Source organism: Cherax quadricarinatus, chromosome 37, assembly GCF_038502225.1.
Source record: "Cherax quadricarinatus isolate ZL_2023a chromosome 37, ASM3850222v1, whole genome shotgun sequence".
In the NCBI taxonomy this organism is placed as follows: Eukaryota; Metazoa; Arthropoda; class Malacostraca; order Decapoda; family Parastacidae; genus Cherax; species Cherax quadricarinatus.
Genome location: NC_091328.1, coordinates 5,726,121 through 5,746,443, shown reverse-complemented (window position 1 = coordinate 5,746,443; position 20,323 = coordinate 5,726,121). Strand labels below are relative to the sequence as shown.

The following is a 20,323-nucleotide window of genomic DNA, read 5'->3' as shown; positions in this document are numbered from 1 at the left end:
TCGTTTGTTATATTTGTGAAACGAATCGCATATTACAAGCCTTTGTAAATTTGCTGCTGATAGGCTAATATTAACAATATCTTCGATTATTTTAATGTAATAAAATATATTCTGATTAGATTATAATCTTTTATGAAGCCTAGTATGAAATGTCAATGTTCAGTTTACTACATTCTACGTTAATAAAATTTGTTTTTATGATTTTGATATAAAATTGACGAATGCTCATACTCTAGAAAAAAAAAAAAGATAAGCAAATGAGGTAGAGCATCAAGATGCGCCCACTTAAAGTGTTAGAAGTTTTAAAGCACAGGAACAAGTTAAGTGTTTGCGCCGACAACACAAGACCAACTGTTTTTGCTGTCCACAGTGATTCACTGGCACTTTGCCCTCCCACATGTGTACTTGTTTCTACCCGCTCACTTCCTTATACTGAGCATCTGCATTAAACATCTTATATCTAAATGCTAAAATTTAGGTTTCTTGATAATAAGATATATTATACTATATGAATTTATATACACAGGAAACACAAAATGGATTAATGCGGTAGGAACGTGGAAACAGTGTAAGGACATGAGAAAGAGTTGGGTGCCACTGCCTGAGTGGACCATGGAAATGTCAGTGTGGCTGTGGCCATAGTAAGGAGTGGTTGTGTTGCTTTGCTCATCTCTGCGCCTCTTCAATGACCAATTGTTTGGAGTTACTTTTACTCGTTTGTTTGCAGGGATTAATTCACCGCTCGTTGCCCTGTCGCTTAACGCTTTATCAACCAGTGGTATAGTTCCAGCCTAGTTAAGCATATTCATTGACAACCCAACTTAATATACCACACAAGTGTGTTCGTAAAGACTGAAAAATATTCAACCTGTGTTGGTTGTCGATGATATAAGCTGAAAGATCAGTACATAAAATACTGAACATCGCAATGGCATCTTCAAGAGATTATCTTAAAATTTTCGTTATATATACCCTGCCTCTGTGGGAGACGCCGACGTATTAATATATATATATATATATATATATATATATATATATATATATATATATATATATATATATATATATATATATATATATATATATATATATATATATATATATATATATATATATATATATATATATATATATATATATATATATATATATATATATATATATATATATATATATATATATATATATATATATATATATATATATATATATATATATATATATATATATATATATATATATATATATATATATATATATATATATATATATATATATATATATATATATATATATATATATATATATATATATATATATATATATATATATATATATATATATATATATATATATATATATATATATATATATATATATATATATATATATATATATATATATATATATATATATATATATATATATATATATATATATATATATATATATATATATATATATATATATATATATATATATATATATATATATATATATATATATATATATATATATATATATATATAATCCAACTAAATATATTTTAGATAAATTTACAATAATTTAATAATAAACAAACACAATGGTTAAAGATTAGGTAAGTTTCCTAAGGTTCTTTTGGTACAAAATTATTAATTTTTGCATTAACATAAATGAAAAATATATATCTTTAAACGTATAAAAGAAAATTTTAGAAAGGACTTAATTTTAAATGAGTTCTTGCTAATTGACCAGTTTTTGCCTATTCGGCACAATTTATAATATATATATATATATATATATATATATATATATATATATATATATATATATATATATATATATATATATATATATATATATATATATATATAGGTAGTAGGTTGGTAGACAGCAACCGCCCAGGGAGGTACTACCGTCCTGCCAAGTGAGTGTAAAACGAAAGCCTGTAATTGTTTTACTTGATGGTGGGATTGCTGGTGTCCATTTTTCTGTCTCATAAACATGCAAGATTTCAGGTATGTCTTGCTACTTCTACTTACACTTAGGCCACACTACACATACATGTACAAGCATATATATACACACCCCTCTGGGTTTTCTAATATTTTCTTACTAGTTCTTGTTCTTGTTGTTTATTTTCTCTTACCTCCATGGGGAAGTGGAACAGAATTCTTCCTCCGTAAGCCATGCGTGTTGTAGGAGGCAACTAAAATGCCGGGAGCAAGGGGCTAGTAACCTCTTCTCCTGTATATATTACTAAATGTAAAAGGAGAAACTTTCGTTTTTCCTTTTGGGCCACCCCGCCTCGGTCGGATACGGCCGGTGTGTTGAAAGAAGAAAGATATATATATATATATATATATATATATATATATATATATATATATATATATATATATATAAATTCGATGCACTGTTCCTGTTAGCAATGCATGAGGATGACAGGTTCCTCCGAATATTATGTGAGATGTAAGCCACAGCAGTGTCTTCCATTGCTGACGATACCAGAATTTGCATGACAGTGTCATCCACTGAGGACACTGCAAATCTCTAAGCGGACATTAACCAAAAAAAAAAAAACTATATGAATAACAAAAAAAAGGCACAATACCGTGACTGGAACGATACTTTGTAAATGGTCCAAGTCGGACCGAAACGTCGTCGTAAGCTCCTCTCTTCTATGTGCGGGTTATTTGTGTAAAACTATATGAAGTTCAATGAGGACAAATTTCAATTACTCGGTGAAATGACAAGTGAATCGGAGGTAAAACAAATTCTAACTAAACAATAGAGCGAAAAACTAATGTGAAGGATTTGTGAGTGATAATGCCAGAGAATCTCACTTTCAAAGATCACAGCAATGTCTGCTAAGAAAATGATAGGAAGGGTAATGAGAACCTTTAAAACTAGGGATGCAAAGCGAATGATGATTCTCTTCAAATCATTTTTTCTATCTAGGATGGAGTACTGTTGTACACTAACGACCCCTTTCAAGGCAGGCGAAATTGTAGACTTGGAGAATACAGAAAAATCTCACTGCACGTATAAGTACCATAAAGCACCTCAGTTACTGGGCATGGTTGAAATCTTTGATCTGTACACCTTGGAACGCAGGCGATAAAGATACATCATAATTTGCACTTGGAAAATCCTAGAGGGACTAGTCCCAAATCTGCACACGGAAATAATTCCCTACGAAAGCAAGAGTCGGTAGGCGGTGCAACATCCTCCCAAGGAAAAGCAGGAGCGCCATGAGTACGCTAAAAGATAACAAGTGTCAGGGAGGCTTACCATTAGACTCCTACCTGTCTTCAAAAGGGAGCTGGACAGATGCCTAAAGTTTATACTTGACCAGCCGGGCTGTGGTTCGTACATTGGATTGCTTGCGGCCGGCAGTTAGTCTGGTTGATCAGGCCCTGATCCATCGCGAGGCGTGGTCACATGAACATGCCAATTTTGTTCCAAGAATTTGGCCCCAATTATTGTTCAGTGTTGAAATTTTTAAGGCATTTGGTTGAGGCGTTTTCGAGTTGGCGACATGAAATCGAAAAGTTGTAGGAAGGGAAAAAATCAAGCAACCTCATAAAGGTACCTCTTCGGCGATACTCGATTATTAATATTTACTTAAAAGCGTAAACTCTTGTGGGTCTTTCAGCGCGAAGAGTGGTGGATTTTTTTTTATAATTACCGTATATGCATGGGGAAACGCTTGAAAGATATTGGAGGCCCGTTCCTGTTATTGCTAATCTTGTTCCTCGGTTTGTTAGTCACGGCCTGATTATTGACTGATTACAGGCTGTTGTTAAGTTTATGTACATTTCTGAGTGACCTACGGTAGAGCTTGGGTAAGGCCTGGTGGGTACTGTGAATCAGGTGAGCAGACAGTGAATGGAATAGGTCTGGTCTTGTAAACATTCGCCAGAATACGTCCTGACACGGGTCTTAATCGTATGACGACCCGTCACTGGCTCCCGAGGGAGTGTCGTTGATGCAGCACATGACTGCATTCAGCGCCGATAGCCTGGAAAAACGGTAGGTTGAGAGTAGGGAATTTCAGTCCCGCCACTGAAGCTTGTCCGTGATCACGACTGCTCTGACGTGGCCATTTCACTTGCCAGGTGCACAACCTGAGTGTTCTTGGTAGTTGTCGGCCGTAACAACGCTCGTGGTCATGGTGATCATTCCAAACTGACAGTCGTCTTCAAGGTAGGTTCAGCCCCATCTACGCCCACACAGGGCTCGTAGGGAGAAGCTAAACAGGTCTTCATGGGTGTAGCACTGCAACAGTCGTCTGCTATGGCGTAAGTGGCGTCTCAGTTCGGTGATTTTCCTAGGTGTGAGCATTCTCAAGCTTGTCTGCTACCTACCCCATCCACACGGGGCTCGTTGAGCGTAGCAGACACGGTGGTACAGCAGGAGACAGGGTTGAGGTTCTGGGCGACGTGGATGATGAATGCACCCTGACCTTGGACCCATCCTGGGCAATGGAGTATATGCCAGAAGACTCGCAATACAGCTACTCGGGCTCCATGCACACGTAAGCTGTTGCCGTGATCAGTTAATAACTAAAATTACATGAATAGTTCAAACTGCTTATAAATATATTACAAGTGCTTGTTTTTTTCATACAACAGCAGCGAACCTATCTAAAAGCCCCTGTTGACCTAGCAGTAATTAAGTACCTGGCTGTTAGTCGACAGTTGTGTGTGGCATCCTGGGGGTGGGCTTTTAAATGAACAGAGGTAGGATAACAGCTCTTAGTCTGTAAATTAAACTAAAAAAGAGCAATTTCTGACTTCCTGGTCTCGATTGAAGTTCCTCCATCTGGGCTGCCATTGCATCTATTTCTACTGGCTGGATCAGGTTAGTACGTAGCACAAAAGGGGATGACATCATCTCCTGAAGGATGTTCTGAGGACTCTTCACGATCGCCATCCCTCATGCCGTGTAGTGCGTCACACACTGGTGTCTCATTCAGGTCAAGACTGCAGCAGGCGATGACATCTCCGCCTCCTGGCCAGGATCCATGGACCCCTCGCGATCATGTCATTATTTTTTATATTAATGGGGAAACACTAAATCCGTAGCTATTATGCAGCGGCAGGAGAATGGGAAACCGTTATGTTTGATCTTAGGAATGGGAGTAGTTTCAGTTCTTTGGATCAAGAGCCCTTCAGTAGCGTCAGGGTATCCCCCTGCAAGAGTCGCTTATATGGGTAACAAGGAAAATGATGTCAATAGCTATTAAGCACATTTTAAAATATTTGACCACTTAAATTATTAGGATATTTGTCACAGATTATTTTTGGTATATTTTCAGCAGTTTTGAAAATATTTCCCCTCAAGGAAGGTTCCTTGATGTTGGTGAGGGGCTCTTGATTTAGGGAATTGGATCTGTGCTCCAGTTCCCCGAATTAAGCCTGAATGCCTTCCACATCCCCCCCAGGCGCTGTATAATCCTCCGGGTTTAGCGCTTCCCCCTTGATTATAATAATAATAATAATTTGAAAATATTTAAATAAGCTTTTTTCTAGTTCATTATTATACTTTTTTATAAAGGGAAGTAGTTCAAGATTTGACTAGGCCATTCCAAAACAATTTTTTTTAAGAATTTTAAAGTAGAATTTAATTGATAAATATTTATTAATAAAATATTTACAAATATTGCCCCTATTCTCCTTTCTACCAGCACATCCCTCACTCTCATACTACCTAAACTATAGGTTTGATTAAGTTAGGTTAATTTAAGTTTGGCTAGATGAGGCTTGGTTGAATTTAGTTTTGGTTAGGTTAAGTTTAGTTAGGCCTAATTACATAAGGTTGGTGTAAATTAATCAGTTAACCGAAGAAAACTAAAAAAAAAAACGACTGTAATGTTTACTTGTAATAAGCGTCTGGGCAAACACAGAGAAAAAACCTTCATGGCAGTGAACCTCAGAAAACCGACGGTCTCTAATTTTTGAGCGTGGTTTTTCGTGTATTTACTAAACTGTTTTAAACACGCGTTTTGTTAAATTCTTAGGCGGTTGGGTTGCGAGGAGAGATATTCGACACAAGGAGCCGACTTTTGCTTTCTGCTTTCATGTTTACTCGGGGATATTTATTGTGAAGCTACACCAGCAGTTAACATAAACATGGCGGCTGTAATGTGGAACACAAACCCCGGGATAATGTTTCCTTTGATAATAGGACGTGGGCGATAGTTGTTGCTGCTTCTCACTGCCTCCCTACCTTCCAAACATTTTAAGTGGCTACTGTTCCACTTGTGACAACCAAATATTGTAAGTGGCAGTTGTTTCAGGTGTAATAACCAGAGATAAGTGGCAGCTGTTTTACGGGTTATGGACAAATACAACTTGTTTCACCTGTGGCAGCTGCTGTTGCATCACGTATTTACTCACCTACAGTATATGTTTTTACAGAGGTTCGTATCTAGCTCCTGGTCTTGCAGTGGGTTGCTAGCCTTTAATGAGCTTCCACCAAATCTCCCTTGGAGCTCATGAAGGCAACCTCCATCTCTTCTTCCATATACTGTAGCTTAGAGGCACCTCCACCGCCTCATGTGTAGCTTAGTATAGAGGCACCTCCACCGCCTCATGTGTAGCCTAGTATAGAGGCACCTCCACCACCTCATGTGTAGCCTAGTATAGAGGCACCTCCACCGCCTCATGTGTAGCCTAATATAGAGGCACCTCCACCACCTCATGTGTAGCCTAGTATAGAGGCAGCTTCTACCACCTCATGTGTAGCCTAGTATAGAGGAACCTCCACCTCATGTGTAGCCTAGTATAGAGGAACCTCCACCACCTCATATGTAGCCTAGTATAGAGGCACCTCCACCACCTCATGTGTAGCCTAGTATAGAGGCACCTCCACCGCCTCATGTGTAGCCTAGTATAGAGGCACCTCCACCGCCTCATGTGTAGCCTAGTATAGAGGCACCTCCACCGCCTCATGTGTAGCCTAGTATAGAGGCACCTCCACCACCTCATGTGTAGCCTAGTATAGAGGAACCTCCACCGCCTCATGTGTAGCCTAGTATAGAGGCACCTCCACCGCCTCATGTGTAGCCTAGTATAGAGGCACCTCCACCACCTCATGTGTAGCCTAGTATAGAGGAACCTCCATCGCCTCATGTGTAGCCTAGTATAGAGGCACTTCCACCGCCTCATGTGTAGCCTAATATAGAGGCACCTCCACCACCTCATGTGTAGCCTAGTATAGAGGAACCTCCACCACCTCATGTGTAGCATAGTATAGAGGAACCTCCACCACCTCATGTGTAGCCTAGTATAGAGGAACCTCCACCACCTCATGTGTAGCCTAGTATAGAGGAACCTCCACCACCTCATGTGTAGCCTAGTATAGAGGCACCTCCACCACCTCATGTGTAGCCTAGTATAGAGGCACCTCCACCACCTCATGGGTAGCCTAGTATAGAGGCACCTCCACCACCTCATGTGTAGCCTAGTATAGAGGCAGCTTCTACCACCTCATGTGTAGCCTAATATAGAAGCACCACCGCCTCATGTGTAGCCTAGTATAGAGGCACCTCCATCACCTCATGTGTAGCCTAGTATAGAGGCAGCTTCTACCACCTCATGTGTAACCTAGTATAGGGGCACCACCACCTCATGTGTAGCCTAGTATAGAGGCAGCTTCTACCACCTCATGTGTAGCCTAGTATAGAGGAACCTCCACCTCATGTGTAGCCTAGTATAGAGGAACCTCCACCACCTCATATGTAGCCTAGTATAGAGGCACCTCCACCACCTCATGTGTAGCCTAGTATAGAGGCACCTCCACCACCTCATGTGTAGCCTAGTATAGAGGCACCTCCACCGCCTCATGTGTAGCCTAGTATAGAGGCACCTCCACCACCTCATGTGTAGCCTAGTATAGAGGAACCTCCACCGCCTCATGTGTAGCCTAGTATAGAGGCACCTCCACCGCCTCATGTGTAGCCTAGTATAGAGGCACCTCCACCACCTCATGTGTAGCCTAGTATAGAGGAACCTCCATCGCCTCATGTGTAGCCTAGTATAGAGGCACTTCCACCGCCTCATGTGTAGCCTAATATAGAGGCACCTCCACCACCTCATGTGTAGCCTAGTATAGAGGAACCTCCACCACCTCATGTGTAGCATAGTATAGAGGAACCTCCACCACCTCATGTGTAGCCTAGTATAGAGGAACCTCCACCACCTCATGTGTAGCCTAGTATAGAGGAACCTCCACCACCTCATGTGTAGCCTAGTATAGAGGCACCTCCACCACCTCATGTGTAGCCTAGTATAGAGGCACCTCCACCACCTCATGGGTAGCCTAGTATAGAGGCACCTCCACCACCTCATGTGTAGCCTAGTATAGAGGCAGCTTCTACCACCCTCATGTGTAGCCTAATATAGAAGCACCACCGCCTCATGTGTAGCCTAGTATAGAGGCACCTCCATCACCTCATGTGTAGCCTAGTATAGAGGCAGCTTCTACCACCTCATGTGTAACCTAGTATAGGGGAACCACCACCTCATGTGTAGCCTAGTATAGAGGCAGCTTCTACCACCTCATGTGTAGCCTAGTATAGAGGAACCTCCACCTCATGTGTAGCCTAGTATAGAGGAACCTCCACCACCTCATATGTAGCCTAGTATAGAGGCACCTCCACCACCTCATGTGTAGCCTAGTATAGAGGCACCTCCACCACCTCATGTGTAGCCTAGTATAGAGGCACCTCCACCGCCTCATGTGTAGCCTAGTATAGAGGCACCTCCACCACCTCATGTGTAGCCTAGTATAGAGGAACCTCCACCGCCTCATGTGTAGCCTAGTATAGAGGCACCTCCACCGCCTCATGTGTAGCCTAGTATAGAGGCACCTCCACCACCTCATGTGTAGCCTAGTATAGAGGAACCTCCATCGCCTCATGTGTAGCCTAGTATAGAGGCACTTCCACCGCCTCATGTGTAGCCTAATATAGAGGCACCTCCACCACCTCATGTGTAGCCTAGTATAGAGGAACCTCCACCACCTCATGTGTAGCATAGTATAGAGGAACCTCCACCACCTCATGTGTAGCCTAGTATAGAGGAACCTCCACCACCTCATGTGTAGCCTAGTATAGAGGAACCTCCACCACCTCATGTGTAGCCTAGTATAGAGGCACCTCCACCACCTCATGTGTAGCCTAGTATAGAGGCACCTCCACCACCTCATGGGTAGCCTAGTATAGAGGCACCTCTACCACCTCATGTGTAGCCTAGTATAGAGGCAGCTTCTACCACCTCATGTGTAGCCTAATATAGAGGCACCACCGCCTCATGTGTAGCCTAGTATAGAGGCACCTCCATCACCTCATGTGTAGCCTAGTATAGAGGCAGCTTCTACCACCTCATGTGTAACCTAGTATAGGGGCACCACCACCTCATGTGTAGCCTAGTATAGAGGCAGCCTCCACCGCCTCATGTGTAGCCTAGTATAGAGGCAGCCTCCACCACCTCATGTGTAGCCTAGTAGAGGCAGCTTCTACCACCTCATGTGTAGCCTAGTATAGAGGCACCTCCACCACCTCATGTGTAGCCTAGTATAGAGGAACCTCCACCACCTCATGTGTAGCCTAGTATAGAGGAACCTCCACCACCTCATGTGTAGCCTAGTATAGAGGAACCTCCACCTCATGTGTAGCCTAGTATGGAGGGACCTCCACCACCTCATGTGTAGCCTAGTATAGAGGCACTTCCACCACCTCATGTGTAGCCTAGTATAGAGGCACCTCCACCACCTCATGTGTAGCCTAGTATAGAGGCACCTCCACCACCTCATGTGTAGCCTAGTATAGAGGCAGCTTCTACCACCTCATGTGTAACCTAGTATAGAGGCACCACCGCCTCATGTGTAGCCTAGTATAGAGGCAGCCTCCACCGCCTCATGTGCAGCCTAGTATAGAGGCACCTCCACCACCTCATGTGTAGCCTAGTATAGAGGCAGCTTCTACCACCTCATGTGTAACGTAGTATAGGGGCACCACCGCCTCATGTGTAGCCTAGTATAGAGGCAGCCTCCACCGCCTCATGTGTAGCCTAGTATAGAGGCAGCCTCCACCACCTCATGTGTAGCCTAGTATAGAGGCACCTCCACCACCTCATGTGTAGCCTAGTATAGAGGAACCTCCACCGCCTCATGTGTAGCCTAGTATAGAGGCACCTCCACCACCTCATGTGTAGCCTAGTATAGAGGCAGCTTCTACCACCTCATGTGTAGCCTAGTATAGAGGCAGCTTCTACCACCTCGTGTGTAGCCTAGTATAGGGGCACCACCGCCTCATGTGTAGCCTAGTATAGAGGCAGCTTCTACCACCTCGTGTGTAGCCTAGTATAGGGGCACCACCGCCTCATGTGTAGCCTAGTATAGAGGCAGCCTCCACCGCCTCATGTGTAGCCTAGTATAGAGGCACCTCCACCACATGTGTAGCCTAGTATAGAGGCAGCCTCCACTGCCTCATGTGTAGCCTAGTATAGAGGCACCTCCACCACCTCATGTGTAGCCTAGTATAGAGGCAGCTTCTACCACCTCATGTGTAACCTAGTATAGGGGCACCACCGCCTCATGTGTAGCCTAGTATAGAGGCAGCCTCCACCGCCTCATGTGTAGCCTAGTATAGAGGCAGCCTCCACCACATGTGTAGCCTAGTATAGAGGCAGCTTCTACCACCTCATGTGTAGCCTAGTATAGAGGCACCACCGCCTCATGTGTGGCCTAGTATAGAGGCAGCCTCCACCGCCTCATGTGTAGCCTAGTATAGAGGCACCTCCACCACCTCATGTGTAGCCTAGTATAGAGGCAGCTTCTACCACCTCATGTGTAGCCTAGTATAGAGGCAGCTTCTACCACCTCATGTGTAGCCTAGTATAGAGGTACCTCCACCACCTCATGTGTAGCCTAGTATAGAGGAACCTCCACCACCTCTCCACTGAAGGTATTTCTGATGCTATGTAGTATATATGGGCATACAACATTTATGTGCTTCTGTACCTGCGATGTCATTCTTGTCTCTGTCGATTCCTCAGTACTATGTACGTCGTGACTCGTGAACATGTCTCCTTTGGATCTTCTTTCCTTCAATTTCGTGAGATGTAGCTAAATTAGTGCTTTCGCGTTGTTCCTGCCTCTCGGCTCTGAGACTAGGTATTTAGCAAAGCTTAAAACTTTTTCTAGATTGTTTTGCGTTTGTCAAGGTAGGATGGCCTTATCAGTGCTGTGCTCGAGGGCTGACCTGGCTGGCTGACGTAGTGCATTATCCTGCATGACCACCTCGCCAGTGCTGTGCTGAAGGTCTGATCTGACTGACGAAGTGTGCAGCATACAGCGTAGCGGCCTCATCAGCGTTGTGCTCGAGGGCTGACTTGACAGTCTGACGTAGTGTAGAGCATCTTGCATGAGCATTGCTCAGTTTCCTGAAGGCCAACCCAACGTTTCGCATTGTGCAGCATCAAGTATGATGTCTCACCAGCGTGGTGTTTCGGGGCTGACCTGATGCACGCAGTGTGCAACATCATGTATAGGGGCCTCGCCGATGCTGTGCTCCAGGACTGGTCTGACTGACGTTGTGTTCAGCATCCTGCATAGCTCATTGCTTTGCTTCTTTAAGGCTGACCTGACGCTTGTCAACCTTGCATACACCGCTAATGTTATTTGGTTTATCTCTTAGGGTAGGGAACGCGTCTGTCTTGCGATTAGCAGACTGAGTATCAAATCTCCACCACTCATTGCGCAAATGACCCACGCGGGTCATACTGTTACTACTAGAAGTATCACAATACTTAAAGGGGCAGAAACGGAGTAATAATCGGGGAGGAAAATTCAGGATTAGCGAGTGAAGCCTACAAGGATCAGTATCACAACTGGTAACTAATTTGTACCAGTTTTCATCATCATATATGAAAATTGTTTGCCAGAAGAGATAAAGTTCTATGTGTTTTCTTTCTGTTGTAGGTTCTTCGCACATTAATTGAACAGCGTTAGCAGAGTAAGTACGGCATTCAGGAAAGTTTAAAAAATAATTCATGATTCTATGTAAGACATATGCAGCACCAGCCTACAACAGAGACATGATCAGGCATTTAAGGAAACTAGAGGAAGTCCAAATTGGTAACGAGACTGTCCTGGAACTGAGAGGGTTAGCCTAAAGGCTAAAAAATTCACTTGGTGGTCTTCAAGGACAGAAGGACCTGGGAAGACATGATAGCAACGTTCAAGTTACTCGAACTTGAGAGGGCAAGTTGTGACAAGCATTTTAAAAGGAGGAGGCACAGCCATTAAGTTAAATGACTTAGTCTAGATGATGAACTAGCGGAAGGAAACGCAAACACACTGTTGAGAATGGGTTAGTCTAGATGATGAACTAGCGGAAGGAAACGCAAACACACTGTTGAGAATGGGTACAACAGGGCTCAAGAGTCAGGGAATTAGTAAAACTTATCGTATGCAGTTAACGGTGGCCAAGAGCTGATTTCGATTCTGGAAACATTAATAGGCGAGTACAGCCGTCCACGCACTTCCACCATAGAATCATCGTCATTAATACCTCGGCATTATTTTGCAAGCTCTTATGACGTATTATGTTTGTTGCAGGCAATATAAAGATATTACTGATATTATAACTATAAGATGGAGTCGAACATTTTTAAGGAGTGTTTAATTTGTGTGAGTTGCTAAGAAATATGTGAGGGGGAAAAGTATTAGTGAAAATGTTGGTACCATTGGTGGTGTTGGCGACTGTGTGTTGCTGTTGGTGCTTGACCTGGCCCTCTCAGCATAATAAACACATTCTCCCACAAAGAACTTCGTCAAATAATGCAATCACCAAAAGGATTGACAGTGATTATAATGACATATACAAATCAAATAAAAGTATTGCTGATATAAGTGCGCAAAATGTTCCGGAAAAGCATTACAATTCAATTAATTTCTGGAACGAGCCAATTGTAGGAATTCAGAATGGAGGGAGCCGGTTTCCTTACCACTTCAACACAGCTTATATATACAACACACTGGTGGTTCAGCGCCACCACCGTAGCAGCCAGACACGGAAGAACGTCCCGACCTCTAGAAGGAAAAGAAGACGGAGAAAAAAATTAAAAAAAGGGTACAATATTGGAAATAAGACGTACGAGAGACCGTATAAGAGGACCTTAAGAACTGGCGGTAAAAACAACACAGGAAGAAAATCAAACTACCCAAACACAGGTGAGTATTATTATTATTATTATTATTATTATTATTATTATTATTATTATTATTATTATTATTATTATTAGGTTTAAAATACATCGTCAGCACGAAGGCAAGTAATTGCCTGGGTAAGCCATTTCGAGCTAACCTAGTTAATTAGCTATGATCATAAACAAACATTTAAGTTTTGACTGATGTTTGTCGTCTCTGTGGCCTTCATTCTTGCTAATAGAAAGCTTTACCCTGGTTATGGCTTAGTTTAGCCACTCTGCTTGAGGTCAGAGAGCAAATCCCAGAAAGTGAGTGGTTCCTTGCTATCCAATAGGAATAGGATATGGACTATATGAAAGTTTAATGTTATCCTATATCTAAAGCCTGTCTTGAGGATCATTTCATTTGGTTATGCGAACGATACTATTTTCATGTTACAATAACTTTTGATGGTCATAAGTATTGACATATGCTGTGCTAATATATGTTAATTGAGAATCCCCTAAGGGGTACCTTTAAGTAGTTGCCTGATTCCCATTTATTTTTCCAAAGTTTTCGTTTATAATTTGAGTACATATCATCTGATCGGCTTCCAATTTTCAACGCTCGTGTACTGTAACCCATTGAAAACATGCAGTTACTGGCATGTACAGGTGGCCTGTGGCCTCTGGTTAATGTTAAGTAGATCATCCCTGGTTTTGGTTTCTATGCGATGGCTTGAGAAAGCCTCTTCTGATCGTGTTCAAACGTTCATCACTGGTGTATGCTACTTGAAAGGTCAGGAAGGTTACTGGAGTGTGTTGGTACCATTTTGGCACTTTCATTTTTAAAATGGTATGGTGTTATTTTCCGTAAAGCATTTTGACTGCCTCATCTGAACAGCCTTCAACTTTTAACGCTGAAGAATTTTATGAGAAAGATAATAACCCATAAGCTTAGGCAGTGTAGGTTAAAGAACTTGTGTAGTTAAAGAACTTGGAATTGTTGGAATCCATACAGTAACTGGAAAATACCTCTCCTGGTTGGCTTCATACTTTTCACACTGGTGTGTCGTACTTAAACGAAGGTTCAGATTTTAAGTGGACTTTGTAGGCTCCAATTTGCAAAATGTATTTGTAAAATTTCTGGAGTATAATGACTTGGAGTACTAAGAAATTTGACTACTAAGCTGAAAATTTTAAGAGATCTCTATAATGTTTTAAATCTGCACTGTGTAATTTATTATACATTTTTTTTATTTAAAACCTACATCAAAATTTAAATGTTAAACCTAATTTAAGAATTGATATTTTAACAATGTTGTAATCTAGTATGTGTGACGGTAATATGTCTTGGCTGGTAGGCAGTTACAGGTGTTAGATGATATACATACGTCCGCTGATTGATAGTAACATGTGTTAGATGGTAGGCAACTACATGTGTCAGCTGGTAGACAGTTACTTGTCACTTAATAGACAGTTGCATGCCCGTGTACTATAGATTTTAGTACATAGGAGAGACAGATAACAGAGGATTTTCAAATTCACACCGAGGTTGTCTGCTCCGAACTATCAACTTCTGTTTGGTATTTACAAATTTGAGGCAAGGATAGTAAAGCAGGAGGCTCTTTCCCCACTTTCCACTCCTGCCACTGCCGGCATGATCACAGGGAGAGGTATATACCATATTGGAAAAAATGTGATGCCCTTCTTGAAAGAGATGGAAGTGGATAAAAGATACGTGTCAACTGGTAGAGAGAGAGAGAGAGAGAGGAGCGTGTACTCATCCCACATCCAAACTCCCATGCCTACGCAATGACTTCATTCACTTCTACAAGAGAGAAAGAAGATGCCCACTGTCCTCAGAGACACCACTTGCCAACTTGAGGATGTAATATCAGCCAGCAGAGCCTTCAATGGCGAGGAGATATCACTGGCTTTACTTTTATGTATAAGATCACAGTTACTTCTAAAGTGCATTGCATGCTATCCAGATATTCGACTCCCATCATCCTTCGTATACAGCTTTGGCTATGTCGATTTGTATTAAGCACAAAGAAATTTTATTTTGCTTGGTCCCTGGACATGTCGATGTTCAGGGCACTGAGCATGCAGACTCAGCCGTTTGGTTAGCTGTTCAAGACCTTCAGATTTCCCATAGGGGTATTCCTTACCAGGAGTTTACCTGGAGAGAGTTCCGGGGGTCAACGCCCCCGCGGCCCGGTCTTACTCAGACTTTTTTGCAATTCTCTCTAACCACCTGGTATCAACCCTGGTCCACACTGAACAACAACAAATTGTTTCCTATCAAACCACGTTTAAGATTCTGGCCATCTTCCCATCGTTGTCAGGTTTGGGAGAACACACTGTCGCGTTGATATATTGGACGCATGCGTCTCACTCATGGATATTACATAACGACAACTGGCATCACTGTGTGAATACTGTCAGGTCGCACTGCACATCAAGCATTTCTTAATAGTGTCCTGCTTATCAGAGTGCACGTAGGATTCACTTCCGACGTCTGTACCGCCCTAACTCTCACTCTGACCTTGCTGAAAGTCCCACCTTTGATGCAGACTTTCTCTTTGACCTTTTAATTGATACTAACCTGCAGCACCAACTCTGATTTTAATTTTATTTGCCCTAGTCCCCACTAACCTCTAACTTTACAAACCTCCTACCTCTCCTTCATTCTTAGCCTTCGCACATCCCTCCCCGCAGCGCTGTGATCCTTATGGGTTTAGCGCTTAATAATATAATATATATTATAATAATACCAGTGTTCTTAATCTTCCTGCCCTACTTGGCCCAGAGTGGTCGACAGTCAGAAGGCAGCCATTGTGCCACGCTAAGGGCAATCATCAGCATTTTCACTCTGTACATTTATTATGGGCATCATCTCACCAAGGATAATTAATTCCTGGATTGGCTCAAATTTTAAAAACAGACCTCCAGGAAAGCAGGTTGATTGAGGACATACAGCTTTGGTACAGTCATTATTTTTACATTCAAAACTAAGCGAGCTCTGGCACACATAGCTGAGATAACCCAAGATTATTAAATATTAAGATTAGTAATCCGGGATAACCACTGGCTTATTTCCACTGCAGTCCTTTGGTCCTCTTTCCCAGGATGCGACCCACACAAGTTGCTAGTCCGACAGGGGTAACATGTGTAAGGAAACATGCCCAGTGCTTTTCGTCCTGTGTTCTAACCCAAGTCCTTCAGCAGCGAGCCGAAGGTGCTACTACTTTTGCCACGAACAGCCTTCTCTAGGTACTTCATCATATCAGAGGTTGTTAATATTCTTTATAATTTATCGTCTTATTAATTAATATATTGATATTTAACATCTTATTTAATATTTATCTTTTTAAATATTAAACATTTAATAATAACACCTTATTAAATATTAGATATCTTATTTAATATTTAGCATCTTATTTAACATTTTCTAACAGTTTCTTTAGTATCTTTTTAACTTTTAATATCGTATTTAATATTTAACATTAATTTCAGACAAACTGAAAAAATTTGGTGGCTTGGATGAGGTAGCTTCGGTTTTTTATTTTAAATGTCAAAACTCACTTAGAAATAAATCACGTTGCTCGAATTTTGGAAGGATATACTAGAGTAAATTATACATAACTTATCATTATTTAAGATTATGTAAGCCAAAATAATAAAAAAAGTTTACTTAGGAATTCATTGCCTAATATCATTAGCGGTACACAGTAGTATCTAACAGCTATAATTATGATTATAATTTTTTAAAGGGGTGGACCGGTATGCCAGCGGAAGGCTTCGGTCAGATGACCAAAAGCTCCAGTTGGGGGGTAATCATATGACTATAACCCGCGTCAGGAAGCACTTGTCCTATTTCCTGACGAACCTACTTAACTAAACCAAATTCGTTGCTTTCTGCCTGTTATTCAACAGGAGGGTATCTTGGTGCCGATGAAATGCTCTTTATCCAAGGCATTTGAGCTACCACTGTTTCTTCTGATCAAGCCTGATTATCTCCTGTTCCCTTGGTGATGCATGACCCATGCGAATTTAACGCTTTCCTATACCATGACACCCTTTTCTCTCACGTGGCGCCCCTGCCACCACACCGTGCCCTTGCCACCACACTGTGCCCCTGCCACCCACCCATGAGTGTGTCTTGCAATCCCCGCCCACACATATTAACACGCCCACATTCCTTCTTTTAAATACCGTAACTGTAATCCTAGAGACAACACTCACTCACCAACACAAGTCCTTTAGCTCACTCACTCGCTAGCACAAGTCCATTCACTCGCTAACACAGGAATGTCCGCTCACCAATATAAAACTGTTCACTCACCAACCGTAGTCCCGATGCTCCGGAACTAATCTCGTAAGGATTATTTGAACTTTCTCTCTTTTCTGGACTGTCATGGGAATGTTTTTAGAAGTATGAACAGATCTGTAACTCACTCTTATTACATGAACGTAGATAAACGCATTTAAAAAGTAACTTGCAGTGTGAACACACTGGCGGATATTGTAGTAGCCAACGCTGGTGAGGGGCTCTTGATCTAGGGAATTGGATCTGTGCTCCGGTTCCCTGAATTGAGTCTGAATATCTTCCATCCCCTCCAGCCGCTGTATAATCCTACGGGTTTAGCGCTCTTCCATGACTATAATAATAATAATTGTAGTAGCCAAGCTTAAGATTGGTTACAAGCCTTATGTAACCAGCCTTATGGTGAATTTCTTGAAAACTGTGTGCGTAATTCCACTTTTTTAATGGATATAGCGGTAGTCCGTACACTAACTTATATATGTCAAGGTATCTCATTAGTGAATTAAAATTTCGAAAAAATTGAGCAAGTGTCCTCAGTTTGTTCTAAACAAAATATCACTTTGTAAATATACAACCAAAGATACTCCTGTAAACCCTTTTAGGGCCTAGTTCATAGGCTTTGTGTGTTTCCATATGCTGTTGCGCTACCGTTCACAGGTTGGATATGGAGTGTATAGTAAACTACCCGCTTCGGCGGCATAATCAAATCTGAGCACTTCTCAGGTGAGGGCTCACTGCTGGTGCTGTGTACTCTCTGGTAGATTTGCAGTACGTCATAAGTTACTTCCCCTGCAAACAAACACACACGGCTGTATCTCTTCACGCATGATCCTTCGAGCTTAGCGATTATTATTATTATTATTATTATTATTATTATTATTATTATTATTATTATTATTATTATTATTACTAGTAGTAGTAGTGGTAGTATTTTTCTCTTCAGGAGTGTCGTTTACATATATCAGGACCAGTAACGGCTTTAGTAACGAACCTTGTGAGACATCGCTAGTAACATTCGTCTGTCGAAGCACTTTCCGGACTGTCACTCTATCTCCTTCCGCTTAGATATTCCTCGATTACCGCTGTTCCAGCTTTTAGGTAGCCTTGTAAGGAAGTACTTCGTCAAAAGCATTCCTACAGTCCGGAAATATGCACCCCAGAAATACGCAGTCCCTCTCTTCCCTTAATCTGTTACCATGTCATAGAAATCCACCGTGGCCTGGTGGCAAAAGCAGACGGTGAGGGTCCGGGTTCGATTCCCGGCGTGTTTCCTTACACCGGTTGTCTCTGTTCACCCATCAATATAAAATGAGTATCTGGGTGTTAGTCGACTGGTGTGGGTCGCATCCCGGAAAAAAGACCTAATTTGCCCGAAATCCTCTGCATAACAAGCGACTTTCTATATGGTAGTATGTCATTGATGTCAGCTTGGCCTGTATACCTTGTACATACACTTGTAGAAATAAAGATATTGTTTTTACTATTATTACTAGGTTTGTAAGAGGAATTACCTGTTCTGGCTATCATTGACGACTTTCATACCTCTCCAAGTGTTATGTTCTCTTATTTGTTTCTGGTTCTTCTGTTCATTTCACGTATGACTTTTGTTCTTTGGTTTCTGTCCCTTCCACACTCTGGTACTTTTTGTCTTCGCCTCTCCTGAAGTGGCAAAATGTTCTTTTTTTCAGGCACTTTTCTGCTCGGCGCTCAGTCCATTCAAGTATCCGTTGTTTTTTGTTCCAGTTCCTCTTCCCAATGGATCTCATTCCGGAATTTCTGGGCCACTATTATGCATACTGTTTTGTTTGTATATCTTTCAAAGCTCCTTTCGGAGTTCATTTCTACCAGGTAGGCAAAGCTTAGGACTGCGGTGGCTGAATGTCACTTCATAGCTCATATCCTTTAACTTCTCATAAAACTGTGCGTTGGAATCTATTTCCGCCAATTCGCGTGCGAGCACGCGTGTGTGGTTGCAGGAATCGATTCACAGCACTTGACCCTGCCTCTTCAGTGGTCGCTATCAGGGCCACTCTTCCGCTGCTACAAGAGCCTTATCGCACCTCTTCTTAAAGCTTTGTATGTGTGCACTCACATATGTATTTACCTATATGCGGTTGCAGGGGTTGATTCACAGCTCGTGTGTGTGTGTGTGTGTGTGTGTGTGTGTGTGTGTGTGTGTGTGTGTGTGTGTGTGTGTGTGTGTGTGTGTGTGTGTGTGTGTGTGTGTGTGTGTGTGTGTGTGTTTTAAAACTTGTTTATCAGTTAAGTTTTGAAGGGTTGCAGTGCTTGTGGCCGGAGGGTTCTAGGAGGCCATGTGGTGAGGGAGGTGTTGCTCACCTTGATCAAGTCGACCCAGGCGGCTGCTGTCTAACGGATAACGCAAGAGGGGATGACGCAGTTCTCCGTTGTGTAGTGTTGTCCTAGCAAGCATCACAACATTCCTAGCCTAACTATAACGCCGACCAGGCAAGCTGGTGCATAATGCAGTTTACCAGAATAAATGAGCGCAGTGCATAACATAGGAGAGGAGATTTCTTTACTGAGGTGTCAGTGTGCTGGGCATCACAAAGTTGTGGCATGGCGGGTCTCCAAGCTGACCTGGGAGACTAAGCTAAGCTTGAGTGGCGTCATCACCACAAGTTTGTCCCACATTCCTCACTCCTTATCTTGGCTCAACTACCTCGTTACCCACCACCCAACTACGTTTTCTTGCGGGTCTATTCTACGCCACTACAACAGAATATCATCGCCTTACAACACAAACATTCAACCATCTCATAAACAAACATTAGCTTTACCTTAATAAAAC

At 42.0% G+C, this 20,323-nt stretch overlaps 1 protein-coding gene across 3 annotated transcripts in view; it reads left to right on the top strand.

The window, feature by feature from the left end:
- The first annotated feature begins 619 nt into the window (after window positions 1-619).
- The window catches only part of LOC128701842 (cysteine-rich secretory protein 2), a 52,499-nt gene continuing 32,795 nt past the window's right edge, over window positions 620-20,323 (top strand). Inside the window, exons 1-2 of one of the 3 annotated variants that reach the window (XM_053795778.2) lie at window positions 620-695; window positions 12,613-13,227. In XM_053795778.2, coding sequence (XP_053651753.2) covers window positions 12,729-13,227 — 499 coding nt within the window. In that variant the 5' untranslated portion in view covers window positions 620-695; window positions 12,613-12,728. Of the gene's footprint in view, window positions 696-1,581; window positions 1,601-6,119; window positions 6,267-12,612; window positions 13,228-20,323 lie in introns of those variants that run through there. The other 2 variants (XM_070091816.1, XM_070091817.1) reach the window with 2 other exon arrangements.